Below are 27,913 nucleotides of genomic sequence, written 5' to 3' on the forward strand. Positions count from 1 at the left end.
GCGCTCGAAAAACGCGACGACCGGAAGTAGGCGTAATAACGAACTCCCATCGGCCATACACGCGCGTCAAGAATACAATAAGTTGTGCGTGTATGTGTGGGGAGGGGGGAAGAGGGGAGGACACAAAGGCCGTTCTTTCTCGGTAACGGCAACACATGCACGAATTCCACGCGCAAGGGTGTTTTTTTTTTTAAGGAATTTTAAGAGCAGGATCGACGACCAGGCGCATACCAGGCCATTTGATTGCTCGTGAAAAGATAGCGGACTGCGCGCACTCCTGTTAGAGTAATAACGCGTTAATCGCCCGTTTAAAAAAGCAAAGTGCAACCTAAGATATATATATATATATATATATATATATATATATAACGCATATAAAAAAAGGAGAATATATTGTATATATATATATATATATATATATATATATATATATATATATATATATATTGAATAAAATGTGCGTATTTGCTATAAAGTATATCTTATTCTTTCTTTTTAGCTAAATCTTTTTTTATTACTGACTAATTTACTTTTTTCATTACTAAGCATACTTCAAAAGTACAATTTTTTTTTTTATCACGAAACTTAATTTCTCTCCATAAATTAAAAAGAAAAAAATAAATTTTTTTCCCCATAATTTTAGTTATTTATTCTTTTAATTTTTTTCCCAATTTTTGCAATTTTATTTAAATTTTAAAAAGGAATTTTGAAAGAGAGAAAAGTAATCATTTCGCATGAGACATGAATATCATGAGAGCCGATGGATACAATCCTACAAATACCGTAAAAGTACCATGTGTGCGACATATGTTTCTACGCAAATGTAATTGCACGTCATCATATTCCTATCAGACTCGCGTGAATAATGTGAAGACGCTGTATTTATTTCATAAATACTATTTTTTAGCCTTCTCATGTGAGCAGTTATATTTTTATTTTTAAAACATTATTTAAAACTTTATTTTTGAGATACAATTTAGTTTTTGGAAGAAGCGCGTGATCAATGACATCAGATAATTTCACTTCTCTGTCGTATACATTTATGTCATTGACATTTATGCAAAAAAAAACCGGAGATCGATTTTGAAAGTTCGAGGAAGAAAGACGTTCATTGACTCGTCATCGAAATTGCGTCACGGAATTCTCATTAAAACGCGATCACGCGAATAAATTCGCGAAGAAGATACTTCGTATATTGGAGAAGACTACGGTTTCGTCGATCGCGTATATACATCATCGACCCACGTTGATCATATAAAGATCGCCCACGCGATATCTATCGTCTAAGGTATCGATGAACAATTACGGATTCATTGGGAAGCTGACCTTGATTCTGACTGTGAGAAATGATTACTCGATCAATGATCGATCATATACAAGCCGATAATATACAAGAAGTTCTCGTTTTTAATAATATTAATTTAGAAAAAATTTTTAAGCTAATAAGTTTTATTAATTTCATGAGAAATTTAATTAATCTCAAAAGTGATAATAAAAGTTATTTTATTGTATTATGTTTAATTGGAAAATAATTCTGGTAATAATAGAAATCTCGTTAAAAAGCAATCCATACACCCCTGCTTTTTCTCGAATCGCAATTCGCCATGAATAATTCAATTTGGAACTCAAGCAGCAAAATCTAGAAATTTCTTTCCCACGAACAACGTGACAATGCGAAATTGAGGTCATTCGCTACGTTGCGTAGGAATGACGGCGAATAAGATCAGTGAGGTTAATCAGATCGGAAAGAAAACGATAAGGTCATCCATTCTGTTATTAACTCATAATATTCTTACAAACGATTGACACGATTACAGCTGATGGACGAATATTATTACCATACATTCGCACGTATCGTCTTTTCGATTCAAACGATGATTCGAAATGTATATCAATAAAATTTCTTTGTAATTAAATTTCTGTTAATTATATATTTCATTAAAAGAATGAACTGTTGTAATAAAAATATACTTTTATTATAAAATGCTTATAATTTTTTAAGTTTTTCGTGTTAATCTAACAAAATAAGAAAATATAAGATCATTCGATCGTTGAAAAGCACGCAAAATTAATTTTTTTCTCTATTAAATAAATTTTATCTTACTTTCTTTTATTAACCACTTTATTACGCTTTATTACATATTACGTTAGTGTGTACTGTCCATCTTCGAGAGTAACGAGTAAGCAATGAATTATCAAATATAGTTTAGAGACAACAGAGATGATATAAGCACGTTCAAACACATTTTTTTTATTTTTGTAATTTACACTGACCCCTCTCATTGAACAAATAACCTCTTTATCCTTGAGACTCTTTTTTCCGAAAACCTACAAACCTTTCCTGATTTTTACTCTTGAATTATTCAAACGGAAATCGCTACTGTGTTTTGTCGAGGAATTAGAATAAGAAACGATCTGTCGCGCCATGACAGCGCGACGAAGAGATTCCTGTCACGCAAAGAGTCGCCGGCGAGAAAAGGTGAGGCGCGACTGTTAAAAGTTCAGGTGTGAGAGACCTTAACGAGATCTTGACGAAATGCGAGACGCGCGTGAGCAACGGAGGATCATTACCGCCATATAGTAGTAATATCTCACCGTGCGTGATTGAGCAATGACAGATATTTTCGACCACGCAATAGCGTCCCACGTGCATCAATGCGCTTGCGAGAAGCAAGCTTAATTCTTCGACGATGATCCGCTAATGATACGTGGGCGATGTAAAAATGCTATCGAGATATACGTTAGAACAATAGATCCGTCATATCCTGATAACCCAAGTAGAAAGAAGAATATATCTCGCATGAACAAACGTCATGTGTCTCTTATCTCGGTCAACAGGATGTCGTTGATTGTTTTTGTACCAGATTTAATATTAATATATATGAGATTATATATAGATATTATATAAAGATTTTTTTACAGAATATATGAATTTAAAAAATATGATATTTTCAGGAGTTCCACTTTGTTAAACACCAGAATCAGCACACTATTAACACCAGACGCGTGTTTAAAATTTTATCTCTTTACGTATCATGGCTCTCCGCGCCCAGAGTTTAGAATACCGAAACGCGATTAGAAAATGGAAAATTGAGACGGTAGTATATACGGTAACGGTCGTTACGTAGCGGAGTTGCGTGAAATGCAACACGCGATGATCCCATGGCTGAGCACGTAATTCCACGGTAATCGCACGTGAGGAAACTCTCCATCTTCTTCATTATCAATCGCGGAAATTAATTATAAGGGAAAGAAAGAGGGAGAGAGAAAGAAAAGCTCTACGCCGCATGTGATTTACTCGTCATCATCGGTACCTTGACGCTAGGCCGCTGTCGTCGACTCGGTTATGTCTCGCGTTGCATTAATGACAGCGAATCATTACGTCGCACGCAGTGGGAGGGAAGGCGGTAACGCTCGTTTTAATTATGTCAGCGCGACCCAATTACGAAGTCGCGCTTGATTGCAATGATTACTTCCGGCCGATATCACGTGTATACCGGTCGACCATATTTTTCAAACGGCCTCTCGTATTTTCGATATTTTTACCGATCGACGCCTCTTCCCGTTTACTCGACAATATTTTCTCTGATTTTATTGCAAACTCTTCCCCATTATTTATTTACGCCATTATTTATGACCATTATACTTCTCGCTTTTTAGCGATAATATTTTTTTTCACTAAAGAACGAAATTAACAAATCATCGCAAATGAACGTTTTCCGGTGTTTGTTTCGCACAATATATAATTACAGCTTGAGAAATTTGCCCTTTTGCTTTGTAGTTTTAATTCTGGATACGGTATATACTCATTATTATGGTTCTCTAATTTAGTTAATTTTATGAGGGAATTATTTAGCCTTTGCTATGGTCGTGTTGCATAGTAGGGATATAATTAAATATAATAAATGTAATTGGTGTCAGAATAGTTGAAACGCCTTTTGTTTAGTCTCCTATACTTGAATCGTAAGGTAATAATAATTATCATTAAAGTCTCTGTGATATAACTCCTCTATCTTAGGTGATAAATACACTGTGGTTTAATAACATTGACATTTAAAAAATTATTACATACTATCAGTATTATCTCTTATCTCTTAAAGTGTTTCAACGTTCATTCTGACACATCGACTGTACAAGATACATTCCAACACAATATGCCTAATAATAAAAAAACAATAAGACTCACGTTTTCGGGCTGGGACGAGCGCCTCTGTCGCGGCACACAGAAGAGCGGCACGCCGCTTTCTCGCTTCCTCTCCAATATAGCGGCTTCCGGTTTCCCCTTGGAGCACACCAAACCGTAACCTTCACCAACTGGTTGACGCTGCGCGTCGACCGCGTGACTCCTCTACCTTTTCTTCTTTTTCTCTCTTCCTTAAAATTCTTTCATCTGTCACTGATCACTAACAAGGAGCCCGGCGATCACTACTGACAGCTATAAATCACTTTACTCGATCGGCGAATTCACTCTCGTCGATCCGAACACGTGCCGTTCGATATTCTCAATTGATTGTTTCGATTCACTCGCGTCAATAATGCTACTGCGTCACGAACCAAGCGAACATTCACAAGCGTGAACGTGTACACATACGCGACACGAGATGCGCGCGAAAACGCCGATAGTTTACACTCCGATTTTGTTGGATCTCGAACACGTGATTTCGATTCTCACTCACGTCGTGCGATCCAGCTTCGCCGACGAAACCCGTTCGGACATCATCTCCCTCGGGTCGTAGCTTTGTTTACAGCGCTTGTTTATCACATCGATGTAACTCGCGAACGCAACACTCCGGTGAGACGATGGTATCTCTCTGAAGTCGACCGCGCGTCAAGTCATGTAACCGACGCCGGAGTTTGTTCTTCTTCCTTCTCTTCGCGCGAGTGAAACAATTTTTCGTATCAATGTTTTTGCGCGACTATTGTATCGCGTGTCACAATCGCGCGAGAGAAAGATTCCGTAAAATAAAAAGAAAACTCGCGAAACGAAAACAGTCGTGCGAGCGTCGACACTCCACAATGTTGACAATTTGCGCTCCGCGGTCCGACTGAACTCAGGCGCGCTTCTGACGAAAGATGGGAGGTAGGCACCAATCCCCCACTCCTTCCCACTCTCATTGGTTGTTCCCTTCCATGCCGCCGGACTTCGAACAACGCGTATCTATGACAATATGTACTCCGTGACTGGAGCATTTTAATTTTTCAAAATATGAACCGTTTGCTTTATTTTTAATAAAAAAAAAATATTCTCTTAGATTATTACTCAGATATTATCTCATTTATATGATACTGTTTAAATTCATGAAGAAATAAATTTTAATTGCAGATTTTTTGTTACAGTATTTTATAAAACGGATAAATCTGTCGAATCAGTTAAATAAACAATTTTGTTATTGTTTATCATACGTTTAATTTTATTTTATAATTGTCGATAGAACAGTTCAAATAACAATTTCTGTCAACTGAGATAAGCGGAAATAATTTATTAAATTGTCAAACAATTTTCCTTACGCAGTATCTTTTTGTCCCTATCAACATCTCCCATTTAAACTTTAATTGTTTTTATATTTTATTATCTCTATTTCCAATGATCGCGATGACGTTTCGCGATGATTTCGCTTTTGATCTCGGCTCCTGGGCATATAACTCGACGAGATGCTTCCTCGTCGAAAAGATCAAACTCGTGCAATTCTTAGAGACGGATATTAAAATCGAATTAGGGTGCATCGAGACTGTGCGGTTCCAGCAAAAAATCAGATGGCGATGACCGAAATTAATTTTTCCTTCTCTACATGCATCTTGAAACTTTCGCGTATAACGCTTATGGACACACATTACCGAGAATGGCGATACAGAGAATATCCTTTGCAATTTGTGCATTTATCAAGAAGAAAAATTAATATGCGATATGAGACCGGTGATTATAATGAAAGGCAAAAACACGTCTGATTTATTAGATTCATGACCGGTATATTTAAGTCGTGTTTTTATCTACGTACACATCTATCCTTAATCGCGGTTTCGCACCTCTGCAAAGTTAGCACATCATTTTCGATATAAGATATAATTAATAGACGCTAAAGTTATTTAAAGAGAAAGAGAAAGACAGAGAAAGTATTAAAATTCTCTTTTCACAAAATATCTCGATTTCATACGTAATATATGATGATAAGATTATAAATTCTTGTCTATCTTTACATATGTATCATTATTTATATAAATTTATATTTTATATTAAAATAATTTTTATATTAATTTTATTATATTAATTTTTATATTAATTTTACATTTATTTTTGCTGAATTAAATATGATTCATTTTTATCGACAATTTGTTGCCATTTTTCATTTTATCTGAGAGAGAGAAACGGAGAGAATTTCAACTCCATTATATCAGATACAAATGACTCCGTTTTTGAATGTGTTTGATTACGATTTTCAATTATATAAATGCGCTTTTATCATATATCAAATATAAAAATATCATAAATAAATAAATTCGCAAATAAATTCTTATAAACTATGTGCTTTGTGTATACTGTGCATACACATATGTGCGTAACGACTGGCCTATTTTTTCTTTTCTCGTAGGTCGTTGTCGCTGCCACGTGTTTTCACAAGGAGTCGCATCTTTTTTTTCGGTCACTCCTGGATGCGGGTGCGCGCTATTCTTCTCGAAAATCAGTGTTGGGCATCTCCGCGTAAACAATAACAGCCCACGTCAACGCAGAAACTTGGTATAAACTACCTCTTTTATCTCTATGCGAACAGCGCGCGCTTCGGGCTTTCATCAAGACAATTAAGCGTCATATATATATAATTATTTTCTTGTTCTTATGATAATATTTGATAATGAATCAAAACATTCTTTTGACAGAATATGAAGAGAATTTACAATCGAATCGATTTTAATTCTAAAAAATAATAATCGCGGTTATAATACTTTTTTTTATTAAAAATATATTTAAAAAACTGCGTTTTTTAATATTTTCATCGTTTATATTCTTTACGAAAATGTTCGCAATAATATTTTGTTATTCAAAGATAATATTTTAGATATATTAAGCATCTTGAGATTAAATAAAAGTGTGCTCTCTCCCTCTCACAAGCATAAATGTAGCAAAATAATCGACATACATAATCCGTACTAATTACATCTACATTCACAAGTGATACAATCAATCATAATTAAAGTAAAAAAAAAATGCGATCTATTGATTGATAGCATGGTTTAGATTGATACCTAATATTTTTAAAAAAGATTCGTAATCTGATATAACTCTCTGAAGATGTAGTTTAAAAAAATAGATTAGAATAAAAAACGAAACGCGCGTGGAACATCGGGGATCAAAGTACATGTACTCTGTACGACGCCTGTCAAAAGCCGCGCGTGTGGCGCGAACCACGTCTGGTTAAGATCAGAGACGAGATCTCCCGCATGGAGGACGTTATATCGCCTGACCCCCATACCGCTCCTGTCCTACATGTCATGTGGCTACCCACGTTAATTAATCCATTATCATCGCAGTCGTCACTATCGGCACTACCCCGGCACTACCGTTTCTCGGCGATGACAAAGACGGCTTACGCGCCGTTCGCTATATCTACTTTAATGACAGTGAATACTAAAGGTGTGACCGGCTTTAGTGTATACTCTTTCAGGAGCGCGTTAACGACGTGTATTAAATCGTGAATGCATAACAGAAGCATATCCGGGAGCGCCGTCTCGACTGATACAACAGCTTTGCCAGTCAAAAATAAAGAATATATACGATGAAAAGACAAAGCCACACTGAGAAAACTGAAAATAAAGAGAAAATAATTGTCAAAATTTATAAAAAAAAAAAGAATTCAACAATAGAAAAAATAGAATTAAATAACATAAATTTAATTAATAATATTGCATGCGAAATATTTATTTCATTTCACCTACATTTTATAGTAGGTGAATGAGTACTGCTTTATCATTCACGCATGACGTTCGGCGTGATATAATTCGTTGCTCCGAGGTGTTGTTCCCCCTTGTCTCACGGGACGCAGGGGGTCCTCCTGTGTCGCAATGACACACGTGATTCGGCGCACCCAGCACGTGACCGTCAGCGCGTGCCGGTTGCATTTAATTTCGCTAAAACCCGGCGCGCGAATAATAAACTGACAGCAACGGTCTAGACACAAGGTCTACCACCATCATCTGGAGGGGAGGGGGAAGTATTACTATTTGCCGCGCGTGTGGGCGTTCACCATGTGGGAGTGCCGCCGGACATGACGGGAGACATCGGTCGAACGAGGCATGTCACGCACGTGTGTGTGGGTCGCGGTTTCCTCTCCCTAGAACTGAAACTCAGAATTCAGGAATCGAGGCGAGATAAAAGAAACCGCCAGACAATGATGAGCGACGAGAGGGGAATATGGGGAAAAGGACGTGAGATGGGGCGGCTCGATTAATTTTCTCATCTAGCAAATGCGCTATGCTAACATTGATAAGCGGCGTCGGAAACGGATGAAATTTGCTCTCGACTGCTTTTCTATGTATAAGAGGTAAATTGATCGAAATGAATTACGAGGAATTTATCTCGAAAAAAAAAAAGAGAAAATATGAATAGAAGTTCTGTGGCAGATAAGATGTACGTTAATTAATCCGATAAGCTCATCAGTTCGGATGGAGAACAATTACTCGAGATAAGGTCTCTCGAAGAGATCAAACAAGGCAACAACATTCTGCTAATTAGTTAATCCCATCAGACGACCCATCCGAAGGTTTCCTCGTAAAGCATTATCGTCGCAGCTATCTTATCGCCCAGGTAGAAACTTGATTATAAAAGTCAAGCAAAAAAAATGCGTATTACGCATTTAATATCGAGTATTCGCATAACTTTTATAATAACCGCGAAGAAATTATATATATTAGATGAAATGATCTTTATTTACATGATGTTGCATCAATACGGCATGCTAAATTCTTGTTGCTGATTTTCTTCAATATTCTTGGACTCAAGTAAATCCAAAATGCCATCTTCCTTTTCTTCATGAATATCGAATATTGGTATCGGTTTCATCTTTCGAACCGCTCTCTCTATCTTTTGTACCATACTAATTTCTGACGGAGTGCTTACAAAATTCGTTACTCTACAATCCTTAACGCCGCCGAATCTTCCGGTTCTACCACATCTAAAAATATCATGTAATATATTGCGCGCGTAGAATACCATATACTATATGCATACCGCTAGAATACCGTATATATTATATGCATAATATACGTAAAATTTACAAGGACAAGATTGTGCAGATAATAAGATACCTGTGAATGTAATCAGCAGTTGCGTTTGGAAAATCGTAATTCAACACATGGCGTATCGCTACTGTATCCATTCCCCTGGATCCCGCGTTTGTAGTGCACAACACGCAGCATCTACCACCCTTGAAGCTGGCGTATTTGTTTTGCCTTTCATACATTGGCATGTCGCCGTTCAAGCAAACCGTTTCTATTTTGCTTTTATTCAGAAACATACTGACCCAGTTGCAAGTGCTATTAGTGTTATTAAATATGATTACTTGCTCTCTATTGGCTATTTTCGGTTTGATATATTTTAAAAGTTCCATCGGTTTGTCATCTGGTCCTACTCTCATAAATTTTTGTGGTACGAGAATGTGATGTAGTTTATCCGAAATTATATTTACCAATGATTCAACCTATAAATAATGTATAATAATTATGTATATAATATAATGTCTATAATACAATATTTTATATTATCTTAATTATCTTAATTTTAAGAGTACCTACATCTATAATATTCTTTAGAACTTTTGACATTCTTGAAGGCATTGTTGCAGATACTACTGCGAATTGGGCACCTATCGGTAGTTTGGAGCTACCTTCGTCTACATTTTGAACAAAGCCGAGCTGGAAACAATAAAATTATTTTGATTTTATGTATATATTAGTCTGTAAATATTCATAAATTTTCTAAATAATTTAAAAGATATAAATATATATATACCGGTACTCTTTTCAGGAATACTTGTAACTTTTCTTCAAATGTTTCATGAAATAAGGCATCTGCTTCATCTAATACAATAGATCTGACCATGTTCAATTTATAAACCTTATGTGTGGTTAATTTACTGATGACTCCAAAACTAGCTACAATAATGTCAACTTTCTCTACGGGTGGATCTAACAACATCTTGCCTGTTTTTCCACCAGTAATAGTTTGTACATAAATACCAAGATGTTGACATATTTTCTTTGCTTCTAGCTGTGGAAAAAATATGTTCCTTAAAGACAAGAAAAATGATATAATTTTGTTTATTATAAAATACAAACTCCAATTTGAAATGCCAATTCTCGAGTAGGTGTAATAATCAATCCCATTGGAGAATTGTAATGGTTCTCTGCTAATTGTTTCCATCTTAAAACTTTATCTATCATGGGTAGAAGATAAGTTAAGGTCTTTCCACAACCAGTTTCAGCTGCTATAATAGTATTAGCACCATTCAATATCTGAGGTATTCCAATTGTTTGTATCTTCAAAGGTTTTGTTATATTGTATTTTTCTAAGATATTTATTATTTGTGGATTTAAGCCAAACTGTGCAAAGGTATCGCATATGTTTTCTTCGTTGTGTGATTCATTATCAAATGCCTCTTCTTCCACCTGAAAGTTCAATATGTGCATGAAGCAGATACATAAACAGATACAAAAGAATACATAATGAAAAATTAGTAAATAATATCCTACATTTGTAAGAGGATATACGAAGAAAAAATCCCCTTTAGATTTATAATGCTGCCATCCTTTACTAGCAAGTGGTATAGGTTCAAATTTAGAATATGTTTGTCCTTCGTAAAAATTAAACTCCTTCCGTTTGCAAACAATTATTGGTGTTTTTCCTTCTGTGTCATTTGGTCTCTCAATGCGACTAGCATTACCCTTCCTTTTGATACCTCTTTTCTGTATATAATATTAATTTAATTATTAAATTTATTATACTTGATGCACACACAAGTATTGTAATGAAATAAACAAGGATAAAGAAGAAATATCGTTCTCACATAACATCTTTGAAATTGCATAAACTGAACGTTCGCGGTTTTGTGACACAAGTTACAAAATCGAGAGAACATTGTCATAATTATTAACTATAAATAATTGTAAATAAAGCCGCACAAGCATGTAGAAAACATATGATGTTACCAAGCCAGGGCCATCTTGAACTATCGGTAACTTTATTATACCAAAAATATTTATAAAATTTTATATTTAATTATGTCGTATTTTATTTTATAATACTTTATTACGATTGTTTCAATGTATGATTACTTTAAAAAAGATTATAAAATATTTATCTTTTTTATAAATATTATTATCATTTAGTTATTTATCGGTTATTGATAATACAGAAAGGTTTTAATAAGATCAGGAAACTGCTGAATTTATAGTGGAAGAAGCAATATTCTCGTACAGATGGAGCTTTCTGTTTTTTTTAGCAGAATGATAGAATCTAGCTAGCACGTGATTTTGACGTCATTTGGACGTCAAATAATGTTATTTCGATGTCAAATGACGTGCATTTGCTACCTGGGAAAACATTTCGCCAAGCAATATTGAAATCTCTGCAAGTGAAATACGAAATAGAGAAGGTATTTATAAATGTATTAATTTTTGAAAAAGTATAAAATAATAATCGCTAATAAATTGATATTGTATTAATATTGTTATGCTTCATTAGCGCGATTAACATACAAAATTATTTGCAATTTTCGAGAGACAAAATGGGACACATTGACGTTTTACTACTAAATTCATTTTATAATCAATTATTCGTTGAATGCGTAATATTTCTCTCGTATTAATAATAAATATCGTCAAAATAAAACGAGGCAATTATTTTAAATTTGTGTTGTGTTATTCTCTTGAAAGTTTTAAAACAGATAATTTAATTGTGATAAATATTGGGCGAGAATCTTACTTTTTTTACATCAATCACAACATCAATTAAGCTAAAATTTTAAAATTCACGCAATAAAAAAATGCAAAAAAAAAAAAAACGCGTATTTTATCAGAAGAGCGGAACTTCGAACGGTTTCTTTACTTTGAGGGAAGCGCGCGCAAAGAGCGCGGCTGTTTTCTCGGATCGATGCGTTTCGATCGTACGCGTCGCGACGCCTGTTGTCGTTTAAGTCACGAAGGTGCTTCGCCGGCGTCGTTGCTCGTTCTTGTCCGTTTCCAGGCTGTGTTCGTAGTCGTACGCGGTCGAGTAAGAGAATGTCGAGTTCGCGTTGAGGTCTCTTCTAGCTAGCTAAGAGGCCCGAGAACGCGAACGGGATGGCGTCTGACGACGCCGAGACGCGGGAGGCGCAGGAAGCCGAGGAGGACCTGAGGATCTTCGAGACTCTCACCATCTCCTCGCCACGGAAGGTCAATCGATGACAACGCACTGCATCTTCTCTCACCTGCGACCTATCGTTTATAATGCACGCGCGTTTACGCGAAACGCACACACATACGCACATTATTGTACGCACGCGGATACGTCATTCTTCGCACACGCGTAGAGTAGCATATAGAGAGAGCTCAAAATTTGCATTGCGGAAAATGAAAAATTTGTCAGAATATAAGTAAGAGGAATAATTACGAAATTTCTGCTATTGTATATTTTATAATTAATATATATTTTATTATATTTTAATAATATATTTTAATGTATATTAAGACATTAAAAAATTTTCAAGCATTTTGCTAAAAAAGAAAACATGTTCGATTAACGAAGACATACGGATCTATAATAATAAATATTTAATTAAATCTGTAGAGCATTAAGAGGAGGAATAAAAAGTTTATATTTTTGCCGAACGATCTATTTACCTATAATTGCATAAATATTTTGCAATAATAAATTCGCACAATAAAGATAATATGCAATTAGAGTTTGCTATCATTACAAAATTATCCTGATATGTTCTGAATATGATGTAACAAGTTACATATTTGAATATATATATAACAGAATATAATATGTGTACATCGAATATGTACATATACGTATAACATTTAAATATTGTATATTATCATGTCTTGATTGTTAAGCTTGTTGGACAGAATTTTGCAAGCTCGAATAGAGAATTGTAGACGTTAGCTATATGACTGGCTTATCGCCCGCTCTGCCGTTGTATCAGTGCTTATATACATATATATATATATATATATACATATATATGCACATGCACATATTCGCATGCTAATCGTACGTGCGGTCACGTGCATAGCCGTATCACCCACAAAAGCTCTCATTGTATACATGTCAGAACATACACGGCGTGTCCATCGAAGGGCAACAGATCGATAGCGGAAATGCGCAATATTGATCCTTTTACGCGATCAACATGATTATTTGATGGATCATTGATCGCTAATGGATCGAGTCGTCATCTTGGAATGCGGCCAGCTTTAGACAATTCAAGCTATTTTTGATGAAAGAAAATTTATATAGAAATCACATCATAGAGATCTGCGAGAAATATGAATGTCGTGTGTTTCGTGATAAAAGAATTTCAGCGTTTTATTTTTTATTTTTGCGCATATTCCGAGTTTTGCTATGACATTTCTACATTCTTGAAAAATGCAAGAGAGGAAAATTTTCCATTGTAATGCAGCATTTAAATTATTCAAGTCTGCCTCGTGATGTCTAAATGCGCTTCCTCCTCTTTCCGTGTAATAACATTTCATTTTTAGAATTATTCAAGTTTAATATTCCAGTTTAAAATTTTACGAAACGTAGTGCGACGCTACTAAATAACTATTACAATGATTATTATTATTATATAATATCGCAAAAATAGAGAAACAATAAGTTATTTTTTTAAATTGAACAGATCATGCGATCACAATCTGTCACAGTCTTAAATATCTCTGAACTCATCATTCGAGAACGTCTCTTGCCTCGTCGCGCGTTGCTGTCTAATTAGACGATTCGTGCGTCTAATTGCACGCAAGGATTCCGTCACGCGCTCTCGTCATTATCACTCCTTTTTTTCTTCATCACTGCGGACTCGTGCGAATCGCGCGACCGCGTATCGACTCGCAAATAAGGGTCGCGTTGCCATAGCGTTGCACGGGAATCGATTTCACCTGTCGCTGATATCCCAAACGACCGTACACACTGTCGCGTGCTTTCGAAGCCAATCTTAATTTATCGAGCACGACCGAAAAGGGACTGACTTATCTTGGTCGGGTGCGCGAGGGAAAGTAAGGTTGCGCGGATTTCATTAGATTCACGTTTTATCGATGTTCCGACATTTAATTTCGCGTCCCAAGTCTCTTCCTGAAATTGATGAGACTTCCGGAGATGTACGTATCTTTTCCTTTTTTTGCTGATATAAGAAATTGTCATAGATTTTAAAGATTCTTACAGATTTTGGAAGCTCATTTTATTAGCTTGTTTTAATATTCGATTAAGAAAAAACATATGATTAAGAAAAATGTATTTCTCACTCCGTGTGTATTGTTTACCATTTTGTATAATTAAAAATTTTTAATTGTCCATGATTACTTTCAAATAATGCTCATAACTTTTTCTTTTATTCTCTTCAATTTATACAGAAGATAAATTGGATACATTTTTTTAAAACCATATATGAAAGTAATTATATAAAATAATAATAATACAATAATATTATTTTATATATAACTAGAGGTAGAGGTAGATTATGTAATCAAATATATATTTGCTGATTTCATTAATATCCAATTATTCTGCGGCATCTAGTCTATATAATTATGACAAACACATGCAGTATTCTATATCAACCATATTTGCTAGCATATTAATGTACTAACCAATTAAATTAACTGATATTACGCTTTAATTACATGTAGATCCTAGACTTACGTATCAATTTTCGGAATAATTTTAGATTCCTCCCTTTGTAGTCTCTCTCTTTTCTCTCTCTCTCTCTCTCTCTCTCTCTCTCTCTCTCTTTTTCTTTCTCTCAAATATTTTTCACAAATATTAACATGTCGTAACTTTAAAAATCAAATATATCTGTCTGAAAAAAATAATTACACGCGTACATAATTAAATTATTATAACCAATATTAATACAATATAAAAAATATAATTTTGAACAAATCCAGACTATCACGTTTTTTGCATTTTGTTGTACAATCTTTTTATTATCTATAAAATTTTACTTACCCGATTGTATAACACGGAATATTTTTATATAAAGTATCAGTAAGAGAAGATTTACCTATTACTTGTATGCTTACATTTATAAAAAAAATTAAAAATAAATGAATGTTTATCGCATCGACGCAAAATAGGTAAATGTAATTGCTTATTGCGTTTGCAATCTAAATTTTGCTTACGTATATACATAAAACAGGAAGCAAAATTCAATATCGAATTCCAAAAACAAACACGTAGCTTGATCGTCGTTTTCTTAAAAATACAATATCATATTTTGCTTAAAAAAAATCTTTTGATACAAAACTTGCAAAAATTTCTGTCATTCGTTTGCGTATTTGATTTGAAATAATGTTTCTTTTACTGCTTAATAAAATATTATTTTATATATTCAACAGTATACTCTTAAATTTAACGATAAATTTAATCTAAACATCCCGGCGACATGTAAATCATGTAGATTTACGTAAGTACAGGAGAAAATATTGCTCGTGCAAGGCGCGTATATACATTTTTTATTTTCATGCGTGTGACAACTTTTTTCACTTTTAATGAACTGAGGTACTACATGGTGTAAGATACACGCGGTGTGTCATTTAAACTTTCAACAGAGGGGAAGGTACCGTTTAAATTATTTTAACAGCGTTTCTTAAAACGTTCACGTACTCTCATTGCAATTTTATTGCCATTTTATTACGATCGCGCGTACAAAATTTCGTGTTCGCGCTGCGTCGGCGAAAGAGGGAGACCCTGATGGGGAATTTACAAATTTTTTACACGAGTACGTGCACGGGATGCCTCGCGCCGGCTCTCTTGTAATCCCTTCGTTGTAAGCACAGCTCGCTTCCAAGTAAATATCAACAATATACAGATCGGGCGTTTCTCGTCGAGATATTTATTGGAGACCGGCGGAATATAATAAATATACATATATTCAAAATATCATGTCGGATTTAAGCACCGTGGAAATTCGTGATATTCTATGAGATGCGGAATTGTGCCATTAACAACTATCACACGCATTGAAACTATTTTCGGGCCATGGAGAGAGGAGAGATATAATAACACGAATCCCATTCGGCTTTTCGGTCGGCGACCCTGTCGCGTAATTGAATCGCGAGATAATTGATACGATGTGCATAGGATCGCGGATTCTGATTTTAATCTGATTCCCAGGAAGATAGCATACATTGAATTAAATAATTCATAAACTCGTTCAAACCAGTGATAGACTTTAATTCGTCCCCGATCAGCATGCCATCGGATAAATGCAATATCCCGTACAATTAATTTTTTTTAAAATTGCATTTGAAAACTACATACATACTATATCGTTCTGAAAGCTTTTTAATTAGAAAAAAATTAGCAGATTTTCATCAAAAATAAAAAAATAAAAAATTTCTCCTTTTTCTCTACTTGACTCTGTATTATATATCTTTATCACATCATATCTATTTATACTTCATACTCATCAAAATAATTCCGCTCTATGATGTGAGAACCGCGTACAAAGTATTATTGAGAAACACATTGCGGAGACACTAACCCTGTAAATTTGGTGAATATATTCCATTGTACCGTGTTCGGTTCCACGGTTATATTCTCGTCCCGATATCTCTGATGACGTAGATTTCGCGAGCGTAGATTTTCGCGTGCAGATACCCGAGGCCGCTGGGTGGCCTCTGGTACGATTCGGGTCACGTAATCCGTAAGCGGACGAAACTTCACTATTGTAACTGCCTGTGCCGCGCGCGTATCCGATTGTCCTGGAAATTGGCGACCGTCGCAAGAGCGTCCCGCTCCTCGCGAGGAATGGAAACAATATTTGCGATCGGCAACCGGGACTTCGAATTCCGCGTCGAGTATCCTATTCGAACTTCAAGAGCGGAAATACGAAGCGTCCTGGCACGTAAACACCATCGTGTTGCGGAATTTCCTGCGGGAATAGATCCGATGGACAAGACCAGGTGGCTGATGATGTTTTCGAGCGAGCCTGTTAAAGGGAACGAGGCGGCGAGATTGATTCCGATTGCGAGAACAATCGCTTAGGAACAATGTATCTTCGCGGTTAATTGCTCCTTTTGCCAAAGAAATCTCGAAGTTGGAAGAGTATAATATTTACGAGAACTTTAATTATTAATTATAATATTAATTATAATATTATAATATTACTTTCAATTTATTCACTTTTAATTGATTTTAATTTATTATTTTTACTTGATGCATTGCGCGTAGATTGAAATTCGAGTATGCAGTTAAAGTGGAACAAGCTTCTTCGTTAACTAAATGCAATTCAATCAGCTTTGAGTATTAGATGTCACGGTTGTAGAGTGAATGTGTAATTAGTAAATTTACTATGCATGAAGATACTTTCATTTACAGCTTCGCACCGCGTATATTCCATTATGATTTTGTTTCCGACTTTTGTTTGAATTCAAACGGAGTAAGATAGTTATTACAAAGTTATATTACAATCCATTCCAGTGTTTGCAAACTCGCAAATAAGATTAAGAGAGAAAGGGAGAGATAAAAAGACGCAAATTAAAAAATTTTTTTATACATTACTTTTTACACGTTAAAAAACTCTAATCCGCTTATGATCGTAATTAATGAAATAAATTCCCATTGAACGTACACTTGGACTTAATTTTGCGTTCTGAGAATAATTCAACAGATATTTAATTTCATGTGAATTGCAAAACAAGTCGGTTTTATTAAAAAGTAATTAAACGCGTTAAATATAAATCGGCATAAAAGCGAGATAAAAGCGACTCTGTATATATGACGAGTTAGATTACCGTGAAATATTTAATTGAATATAATTATCGATATAAATATATCAACCGTATATTCGTTGAATTATAATAATATTCTTTTTGCTGGCATATGCATCATTCGGCTTGATGGCGATTTAATCATCAACGCCGAATTCTAGGCCAGCGGATTCACGTTGATCAATGTGTAAAGAATCGATAACATCTACTGCGTGGATTTTATTCTCTTGTTGAATTGTGTCTAAAAAAAATATTTCGTGCAAATAATTGTGTGTAACGCAAACTCTTGCGTTGACGTATCACTGTTGATTCGCTCGAGTATTGATATATATATTTTACATTGGAACATGAAATACTTTCATTATTTTTCAATAACTCGTTGGAATCGCCGCAGAAAATTTCATTTAATATAGTCTCTTCTTTACAATATTATTTTTCCAAAAAACTTTGGCAAAATATTGTCGCGTTTGAAAATAAGAAAATAAGGAATAAAATTCATCTCATTTTCTACACTAAAATATCATTAAAAATATTAACGTAATATTAGAAAAATATAATTTAAACGATAATGATTGATCTTTATATACGGGAGGAATCCAACATCAGTTACTTTCATTAGAAATTATTTCTAATAATAAAAAATCATTTTCATAAAATTATCAAAGAATTTATTCCTAAAATGCACATTATTTAAAAATACACGATTCCAAAGATACCGTTCTAATCTTGATGAGCCGATATTGTGATCGACATTCTACGATCCGGCGGCAATTACAGATGTACTTAATAGCCGAGGCGCAAATCGCCTTGTAAGGTTTCTGTCGTGGAAGCTTAAATGGACATCGTTACCGCCAACAGAGATCGTAGGTATATCTGTGCGCGAATCCTCGCATTCTCTCTGTCAGTGTGGCAAAGGTCGGAGGTCGAAACTTCAGAAGCCGCTAATCTATTCTCGGCTTTTAAACGAGCGCGCCGGCATCGAGGCTTTTCTCGGGTAAAGAGAACTTCGAGAAATAAAATCGCCTTCTTTACGACGAGTCTGCTCCCGCCTGCGGCGAAACCCAACGGGAGTCCTGTATACGATCCGACGCAGTACACACGATGAGATTGATAATTTATAACAATCGTAACTTTAACTTTCTTGTCTACAAGAGATGCAACTACACTGAGAGATTCGTTAAGGCATGATAACGACTTTAATGAGTAAGAAAACATGTCTATCACCGACCGACGAGTTTTCACGTAGCTTACTTATTGTTAGTCATTAAACATTCGATATTAATCCCGATACAAAAATACCTACAATTTCATGTCTTTTGTAAATAAATACTTGGCGCGAGGTATTACTGTCTCTTGATAATAATGTAAAATATTTTTATCTTATCGCTCTGTTTTGAAAACGAGGCAACTGAATGCCTGGTTTCAGGCGGATCCAGACGACGCTATGACTCACGATCTGACGACTACTTTGAGGAGCGAGCTGGCAGCTCTCGAGTACAAGCGAGATAGGCTTATGTCCGAGGTAAACCAGATTATGTATTCTTTGTTTTGAAAATTCATGGCGTTATTAATTCAACACTTTGGTGCTTTGTTTAGCTGCAAGAGATGAAGAGTATCGTGAGATCGCGAGACCAGAGGGTCGTGGAGCTGCAAGTGGAGGCTGATCAGCTTCGCGAGCAGGCAGCCAGGCAAAATTCTGTCATTTCTAGTCTCAAGAAACGTATTCAGGTTCTTAATTTCGTAATAAGTGGACGATTAAAGGGTTCTCCCGTTAATGCGTATCGAGATAATTCGATTTTTACTTTTTGCTTGTCTGAGTTTCGACAAAAAAATTTCGACGACGAATTTGTAGAATCCGTAATTGACAGATAGTAGATTCGCAACACGTATCGCAGAATTCAATAACGATTATAGGAACTTGAAGAGAGAGAGAGGAACCTGTACGCGTCCCAGGGCAGGAGTGAGATCACGATACAAGGTCTGCAACGTGACGTAAAATATCACGAAGAAAAGATTAGAGAGTACGACAAGAAAATTCGACAATTGGAGTATAACATATCCGAGGAGATTCAATTGAAGGAGCGAGCGCGTCTGAATCTGCAGGTGCCATATGCTATTTCAATAGGCGCTCGAGCGCACTTTCACGTGCTATCGACACATCCATTTATATTATTTCACTGAAAAAATTGATGCAATTTTTTCAGTGAAATTTGCTCCAGCATTAAAATCGCATTTTCGATATTCCCTTTTGACAGGATTTTGTACGAAGGTTGGCACATGCATTAAACGTCGAGTACAGCGAGACGGTGCATCACAGTCCGGAGATGGTGATTCACAAGGCCGAGGAGCTCGTGCAAGAGGTGAATCGGCTGCGAACGAAGAGCACGAATGTGGAAACGCAGTTGACGGGCATCGAAGTAGATTTCAGAACCTGCAGAGATGCTCTTGATCGTGTGACTTCGGAAAAGGAACAATTACAGAGACAAGTGGCTATCCAACAAGTCGACATAGATCGTTTGCGTCAGGTACGATGATAAAAATTTTATCTACATTGATATCAAATTTGCAATTCTCTTCTATTTTGCTAAAGTTTATAATATTCAAAGTAAAGTAAATGTTAGAAACATTAAAGTGATCTTAGCTATTATCCTAATTATTTCGACCATCAAAATCTAATTAAATAAAATAAACTGTTATATCATTAATTATTCACCGATCAGGAGAAGGAGTGCGTGGAAATGCAATATAGGGTCGCGGAGAAGGACATGAACGACCTAAGGGACAAACTCGTGAACGCGAACAGGAGTTTAACCAGCGCGACGGGGAATATATCCAATCAAGAAGCGCTTATCTGCCAATTACGAGGTAAACGATGACGATCGGTTAACTCTCGTGATCTTTGGTAATTCGTGGCGCTTTTACAGAGGATCTGAAGGCCCGCGAAGAGAAGACGCAACGCGTGCAAAATGACCTGCGTCATCTCCTAGAGTCCTTGGCGATTCTCGTCAGTACACCCAATCGATTCGTCGAATCTCACGAAAACGCGATTAAGGATCGCATCCGAGAGATCCTGGCGGAGAACAAGGATCAGTCGCTAGTAGCTCATCGTGCACTTTGACATCGTCACTCTTAAACCGAAACTACATATGTGCAATTCTTGTTTGAGAACAAAATTCTCAAATTAAAAATAAATTTCTCAAATGTAAATCATTTTCTTTGCTTTGAAATTCTCATCTCATCAATGGCTTATAAATTTTTTATTTTTATCGAGAATCTCATAAAAATATTGAAACTTTTAAGAAATTAGCACATATTTTTGGTCTTGGCATACGGAGGACGATTTTATCAGCGCGATATCGATATTCAAAACAACACGAGCGCGTTTTCTTTTCGTAGAAAATACAAAGTCTTCGGGAAAAGCTGAACATCGCGACGGAATCGACTAATCGACAGAGTGAATTGGTCGAATCCACGATGATGAAGATGCGCAGTCTGGAGGACGAACGCGCCGCTTTGGAAGCAAAGATACACAAGTTGGAATCCGAACTTACGAGTTGCGAGCTCTCCAGAGAGTCTTTACGCAGAGACAAGCAAACGGTGATTTCAAATGCGTTTATCTCGTAAAAACAGTCTTGACGTAGGAAAAACAACGGGTTGAAGATGTTATACAATTAATCTAATTGTGTTTGATCTCTTTCAAATTAAGTAAAAATTAAATCTTTATTCATAAAGAAATAATTTCTGATTAAAATGATATTAAAAAAAATTAGATTGCAAATATTATTTGTTCGAGATGTAATCTATAATATATCGTTATTCATTTTTCATAAGCAATTTTAAGTAATTAATATATACCATAAATTTTCCAGTTTATGATCTTTTTGGATCGATTGGGCAAAGCGATGCAGATGGACGAAATCTCTCAAGAAGTCGGACTCGATCTTCTAACCGACTCGCTGTTGGTGCGAGCCGAGCAGCTAGCCAGATTGGAGACCGACAAATTGGTCGACAAGGTGAAGGGCACGATCGATATTATTACGTCTTTTCGATGCTTCTGTCACATTGCTAACGTCTTCTCCTTTGTTCTGTGTTTCTTTGTCGTGCAAATCGTATACTTACCGCACGTCCGCAGTATTTGTGCTCCAGCTATACGACTCTACCGAGGATTCGGCGCGAGCGATCGTTCCACGAGCTTCCTTGTCTCAAAGAAGTAAGCCCTCGGCGCGAGCAAAGCGTCTTAGAGAGAAGCTTTACAGCATTCTCAGACATTTCCTCTTCGTAGACGTTCATTTTGTTCCTCCGTGGAGTATCTTTAACGTAGAAAGGGAGAGAGAGAGAGAGAGAGAGAAAGAGAGAGATGCCTTTCTCATTTCTCCGTTCCCGTAGATTTCCCGATATACTCTGCGAGTGAATTGGATGCTGGTCGGAGCTTTGCTTGTGTAAAGCGTAATTGTTGCTTCAAATTGACAGTTTATCGCTTAATGAAGTTCCATTTAATATAGCTGCCTGCGGCGTATCGATATTGCGGTCGCTCTTTTCAACGTAAAACATACAGGACGCTTGCATTAACTTTTAATTAAATAATCTCCGATAACATGTTGATGTAGAAAAATGTTCTCTCTTTGAAAGATTCTCTTTTTTCATTTTATGAAAATTTATTTTCTGATCCACACTCATGAATTTAGTTATATTGAATTTGAGCACAATCATGTAACAATATTATTTTATTTTACGCGTTTTACATTTATATTTGTTTAGCCTTCATCGAGAAATATCTCTCAAACGCAAATCAATGATTGCACGAGAAAATTAGAACTTTTGCGTTCTGTATTATATTTGCACACTATGTGTCACATCTGGAAAATGATTGCAACGATGTATTTGACAAGTTTTTCTTTTTCTCTGTCTCACGCAGACTTCCGTAGTTTATCAATTGCAACGTCGGGTACGAACTCTACGGGAGCAATTGCAACGCAGGGATTTGCATCTGGATCTTTTACGTAGAAAATTATCTCTGCAAGAGGACAGCGTGAGGATGAAATCGCTGTTGCAGAGCGAACGCGACGAGGCCAACATACGGTTTGTTTTAGAATAGCCCGGGGTCGATTGTAACAATTTTACCTTCACCTAAAATTCTGAACTTCTTTACATGTAAATCGTAACTCGGATAATTTGCAGAAAATTTATGTTATTTGCACAGAATTTAATCACGCTGTCGGTCGCATACAGCGTGCAAATAATTTGAATAATCGCGAGAAACTCGGCATTTAGAGAGATAAAGTTTGTGAAAATTATTAATTTGTCTTTCGTATAATAATTAGGAAATAAAACTATCATCACGTTGTAACAATTAATCCGTTACAATTGACTCAAATCTTTCATCTATCTATCGGATGCGACATGTTAACGGGGAAACAATGCCTATCGACACTGGCTGTCCAATGAGAGAAATATGGAGCTGCGGTTTATCGGAAAATTTAACCCGGTCCCGAGTGCGCGGCTTTACGTATTCGAAATGCTGTGTAATTTTTTCGCGCCGACGGTTATCCATAATTCCTGTTGGCGGTTCGCGGTTTACTCCAAATGCATCAAATGCATTTTGCTATACGTTCGTCGCCTGAAAGTTAGGCCGTTGAAGGCATCGTTTTTCCCGATACTCGATGTGCAAATGGATCGAAAAAAAAAAAAATGAAACGAGGAAAAAGTACGAGTGTTTTTCCTTTCTCTCTCTTTCAGCGCGAAGAAGTTGGCGAAACAAGTCGAGCGATTGCAGGTCCAATTGTCGGAGGAAAAATCGCGGAATCGAGAGTTGAGCGCACAATTGGCGGAAGCGGCAGATTATAAGGCACGTAATTTTCGAGAGTCCGTACTTTCTTACAATCAGATAAATCCGAATATGTACTTCGCGGCACGGAATTTTGTCGCGACTCTATGATTAATGATAATTAGAAGAACAATACGTTGCCTGCATTCGACATATATACCGTGGTTTTTCTTCTTATTATTTCGTGAAATTTTATTTATTTTTATTAATAAAATAAGTAATAATTATATATAATAATAATAAAATAATTTTTTATTCATTTATAATTTTTATAATTTTTATTTTTAAGTGTATATAAATGAAAGAATATTATAAAATTTACGGAAGATATATATTTAATTTTTCTTGTAATGTGTGATTTATAATTGATATATTTTTTAAAAATATTTTATTAAATCAGTTTTATATATTCATGAACACCACGAAACGACGTATATCGGAAAAACAAAATTCCTGAATGATTTCTGCTCGCACGAGAATACCTCATAATCTTTCACCTATCCATCAGGCATTTTAACCCACTTTATGGCATATTTTCCGCGAGCAGATAGCTGCGCTGGAACGCAGCCGTAAGATAGAGGAGCTCCAGAAGCGTCTCGTCGAAAGCGAAATGTTGAGAACGCGTTATAACAGAAAGTTGACGATGATGAAGGAGCAGATGAGGACGACCGCGGAGACAGCCGATCAGGAAAGATCGATAAACGACCATTCCCTGCAACTTCTCCGCGACGAGCTCGCTCAGGTCAAGCAAAATCTCGCCGATGTCACGAGGAGAGAATCCCAGGTGAGACACACAATTGCTTTTGCTTGATTAGCGTGCGTTATTTAATCTCGTTTCATGTTAATGTTCGCTTTGACGTTTCGTTTCAACATAAAACGATATAAAACAAAATTAATTTGTTAGTGGAAACGCACGAATGCTGAATAAATTGACGATTAACATCAGGTAATCGTACGTCTTGCGTCCCGAAAAATACACGAGGCAGCGAAGCGTATGTCTCAATGCCGAATCGTGTATTCGGCACGCGCAATACGTGTATTCCTGTAATTCTGATTTATGATTATTCTCGTGCACGAACGCGAATTGAAATGTATGCATATAAAAATGCTGTAAAAGCGACGAAAAAACCTCGTTGCAAAAAGCCTCGATGTATTACACATATGTATTTTTTTCTATTTTTTGTACATAAATTATTTTTAAATAATATACAATTTTTCTCTCGGAGAAGGGAAAGTTTATAATCCTTTACGGAAACACCAAACAAAATTATGGTGGAAATCCGTATTTTATATTTCCTACGCGAAAGTTATTCTACCGTTTGTAGCCATAATCCGCAGATCCCTCGTCGCGAGTTCAAAACACTTTGATCTCTTATTAAAGCACGTCTGCAAGCGCACCCAGCTTATTGCTAATACTCCGCAGAGGTACAGGCCAAAGGGGCTCGTTAATTCATTGTGGCAATCTCAATGACTCGAACGATGGCAGCCATTCGCGTGATTGCGATCTCTCTCTCGTCGGGCGCATAACGCTCGTTCAGGACGATTTGAAGCGACTTTGCATTGCCGTAATTCGAGACACGTTCGCGCGTCGTCGCCGGCTTATAAAGCAGATAGTCCCTTCGATTTAAGCTCGTGCTCCGTGAAAGGACTGCAAATCTTGCATATAACATCGCGAAACTTTATCCCGACGTCGCTGTCGCAACTTTGCTTTCTGAAACGTACAACTTTAATTCGAGGAATTTGAATTTAGAAGGATAACATGGTAACATTAATTACAATAAATTATACATAAGGTAGAGTTGAGTGTCTTAGCTATAATATTGTACTCTCACTGTATTCCCATCCCATCTGTTCATAAAATGAGCATTGAGATGTCAGAAAAAATTATAAATAGAGAAAGAAAAAATATATCGTTAATTAATCGGAAAAATTTGATCAATGCTATAACATAGAAGCATAATTTGATATATCTTTATTTATGTTAATATTATTAGAGCAAAAATTATTGTTCTAAATTTTGTAACAGATCTACTTTTTTGAAATAATATTTTACACCAAGTATATATATTAAGAAAAAATATTTATAAAAAATGATATTCCGTGAATTAAAATGTGTTTTATCATTTATGTATATGCGGAAATAATTATGTGAACTCGCCAAATGTGTGACGGATAGAAAAGTTAATACTAGGGCGAGCAAGATACGATTCAATTCGCAAATCATTCATTTCCTGTCTCAGCTCCAGAGCTTCCGCGTCTCCGTGGCGAAGCTATTGTCGGAGCCAATCTGCACGTCCGATTACGAGATCATTTCGCGGCTGCAGAAAATGGTCGCGGCTCATCGTGAATTTACGATGCTTTCCCGCAGATACGATGAGCCTCTGGAAACAAGTCCTTCGAGATGCACCAGGTAATAATTAAAATAAAAAGTAAAAATGCACGAGATTATTTTACGTTGTATATCTTCTACAATTTTCTTTAAAAATCTGTCAATGTCGATAATGGGACGTTGTCGCGCAAAACTGTTTCACAGTTTTAAGAAACATTTCAGCAGAGCTTAGAATTTACAACAACGATTCTTGTAAATCTAAGATACGCGATTTTTGAAAAAAAAAAAAAAAAATTAAATTTCTCTCAATAAACAGATTTACTTGTTGATGAAAGAAGTGCAAATAAAATTCCTATATGTAATGCCACAGAATCCAATTAAATTTTATTATTCAGTCTTTAATTCATATTCCAAATCTATATGCATAATTTTTCATTTGGCTTTTTTACAAGTTAAAATTTTTCTTTATTTCACATGACATCATTCTGCATGTTTGATTATTCATTATTCAAAAACATAGAAAATATAGAAAAATGTTTAAAAAAAATATAGAAAATAATTTTTGCAAGTGCAAAAATTATTTTCTATATTTTTTTATATTCTAAGCCTACTCGCGTTATTCTGGTATTACATACTTTTCTAAATCATTATAGCATTCATCCGGTCCATCCGCCAAGATCGCCCGGAGGTTCACGCTGCACCCGTTATGAGGACAGCGGTTTCGCGGATCCACCGGATCTCCACGACATCGACGACGATTATAATAAAAGGCCAGTGAGAAGCAGCCTTCTTCCGTGACACCGGCCAAGGTTCAAGTTTTAAGCGCGTTTCTAGGGCGAGGAGATTAAACGATCACCGCGTTTAATCCACCTCCTCGGAAATTCGAGTTTCCGATCTTGGAGCTTGAACGATGCTGCGGGGAATAACTATTTTGCACGTGCGTCGTAAAGCGTTACGTTTACCTTGCGTAAACGATCGACTTTTACGAGATGAAGAGGACCATTCGTTCTTATTTTTCTATTCGCGACCATCATTGCCTTACAAGTTAGACAATGGGCATGTCATAAGATCGCTCGCACGTCGATCGAGCGATCGAATAGCTCGCCCCGACACCGTTTTCGATGAAATAAGCATGAAGGAATATCGAACCACCGATCCGTGCTATTACGAGGGAATGGAAGAGGAAATCGATCCGACGCGTTCTCGTGAAATTGTAATTTTACGCTAATTATTTACCGGCAAGCGTGAGAAATTCCTAACGGATCACATGGAAGTGCGATACTGGACGTCGTAGAACATCGGCTGTCGTGAATGAAAACCGTCAAAAGTGTTCAGCGAAAATTACGCGTCCGTAAAGTTTAAGATAATTTATTTCGGAAATATTTACAAGCCAACCGCGCGTGATGCAGACTTTGATTTATATGTGAATAAAATAATTATTATACGCTATATATACATTGCTCTTCTAAAAAAGACCGCCTGGATGTGCCACTTGAAACAAACAACAGAGTCATTAATATGCATCAAGAATAAAACTGTATCGCGTAAGAATAATCAAACATGCGGAGCATGTGCAGATGACGTCATGTGTAATAAAGAAAAATTTTAACTTGTAAAAAAGCCAATGAAAAATTATGCATATAGATTTGGAATATGAATTAAAGACTGAATAATAAAATTTAATTGAATTCTGTGGCATATAGGAATTTTATTTGCACTTATTCCACAGAATATTCATATAAAAATGCATCTGTCCACATTTTAACAAAAATTTAAAAGAATTTTTACACAAAACTTTT

At 35.9% G+C, this 27,913-nt stretch overlaps 2 protein-coding genes across 7 annotated transcripts; one reads left to right on the plus strand and one right to left on the minus strand.

The window, feature by feature from the left end:
• Nucleotides 1–6,311: 6,311 nt before the first annotated feature.
• On the minus strand, nucleotides 6,312–11,201 carry LOC126851041 (probable ATP-dependent RNA helicase DDX28). Of its 3 annotated transcripts, XR_007687628.1 has the most exons (9): nucleotides 11,055–11,201; nucleotides 10,741–10,953; nucleotides 10,327–10,656; nucleotides 10,001–10,258; nucleotides 9,784–9,903; nucleotides 9,298–9,689; nucleotides 8,925–9,164; nucleotides 7,930–8,330; nucleotides 6,312–7,797 (listed from the first exon to the last, which is right to left on the minus strand). XR_007687628.1 is itself a non-coding variant. In XM_050594602.1 (8 exons), the coding sequence occupies exons 1-7, from the start codon at nucleotides 11,130–11,132 to the stop codon at nucleotides 8,936–8,938; spliced, it is 1,620 nt and encodes a 539-aa protein (XP_050450559.1). In that variant the 5' UTR covers nucleotides 11,133–11,201; the 3' UTR covers nucleotides 6,314–7,797; nucleotides 8,925–8,935. The 3 variants fall into 3 exon arrangements, 2 of the variants coding, with proteins under 2 accessions (XP_050450559.1, XP_050450558.1); XM_050594602.1 differs by lacking the exon at nucleotides 7,930–8,330 and having other exon boundaries at nucleotides 6,314–7,797; XM_050594601.1 differs by lacking the exons at nucleotides 6,312–7,797; nucleotides 7,930–8,330 and having other exon boundaries at nucleotides 8,892–9,164.
• A 353-nt stretch (nucleotides 11,202–11,554) lies between these two features.
• On the plus strand, nucleotides 11,555–27,778 carry LOC126851028 (coiled-coil domain-containing protein 170). Of its 4 annotated transcripts, XM_050594578.1 has the most exons (15): nucleotides 11,580–11,642; nucleotides 12,233–12,420; nucleotides 19,388–19,483; nucleotides 19,558–19,689; nucleotides 19,876–20,064; nucleotides 20,217–20,486; nucleotides 20,682–20,826; nucleotides 20,886–21,058; nucleotides 21,358–21,558; nucleotides 21,831–21,974; nucleotides 22,877–23,040; nucleotides 23,698–23,810; nucleotides 24,337–24,569; nucleotides 26,026–26,195; nucleotides 26,768–27,778. In XM_050594578.1, the coding sequence occupies exons 2-15, from the start codon at nucleotides 12,328–12,330 to the stop codon at nucleotides 26,910–26,912; spliced, it is 2,268 nt and encodes a 755-aa protein (XP_050450535.1). In that variant the 5' UTR covers nucleotides 11,580–11,642; nucleotides 12,233–12,327; the 3' UTR covers nucleotides 26,913–27,778. The 4 variants fall into 4 exon arrangements, with proteins under 4 accessions (XP_050450536.1, XP_050450535.1, XP_050450537.1 ...); XM_050594579.1 differs by lacking the exon at nucleotides 12,233–12,420 and having other exon boundaries at nucleotides 11,555–11,642; XM_050594580.1 differs by lacking the exon at nucleotides 11,580–11,642 and having other exon boundaries at nucleotides 12,308–12,420; nucleotides 19,398–19,483.
• The last annotated feature ends 135 nt before the right edge of the window (nucleotides 27,779–27,913 follow it).

This window comes from Cataglyphis hispanica, chromosome 7 (genome assembly GCF_021464435.1).
Source record: "Cataglyphis hispanica isolate Lineage 1 chromosome 7, ULB_Chis1_1.0, whole genome shotgun sequence".
Lineage (NCBI taxonomy): Eukaryota > Metazoa > Arthropoda > Insecta > Hymenoptera > Formicidae > Cataglyphis > Cataglyphis hispanica.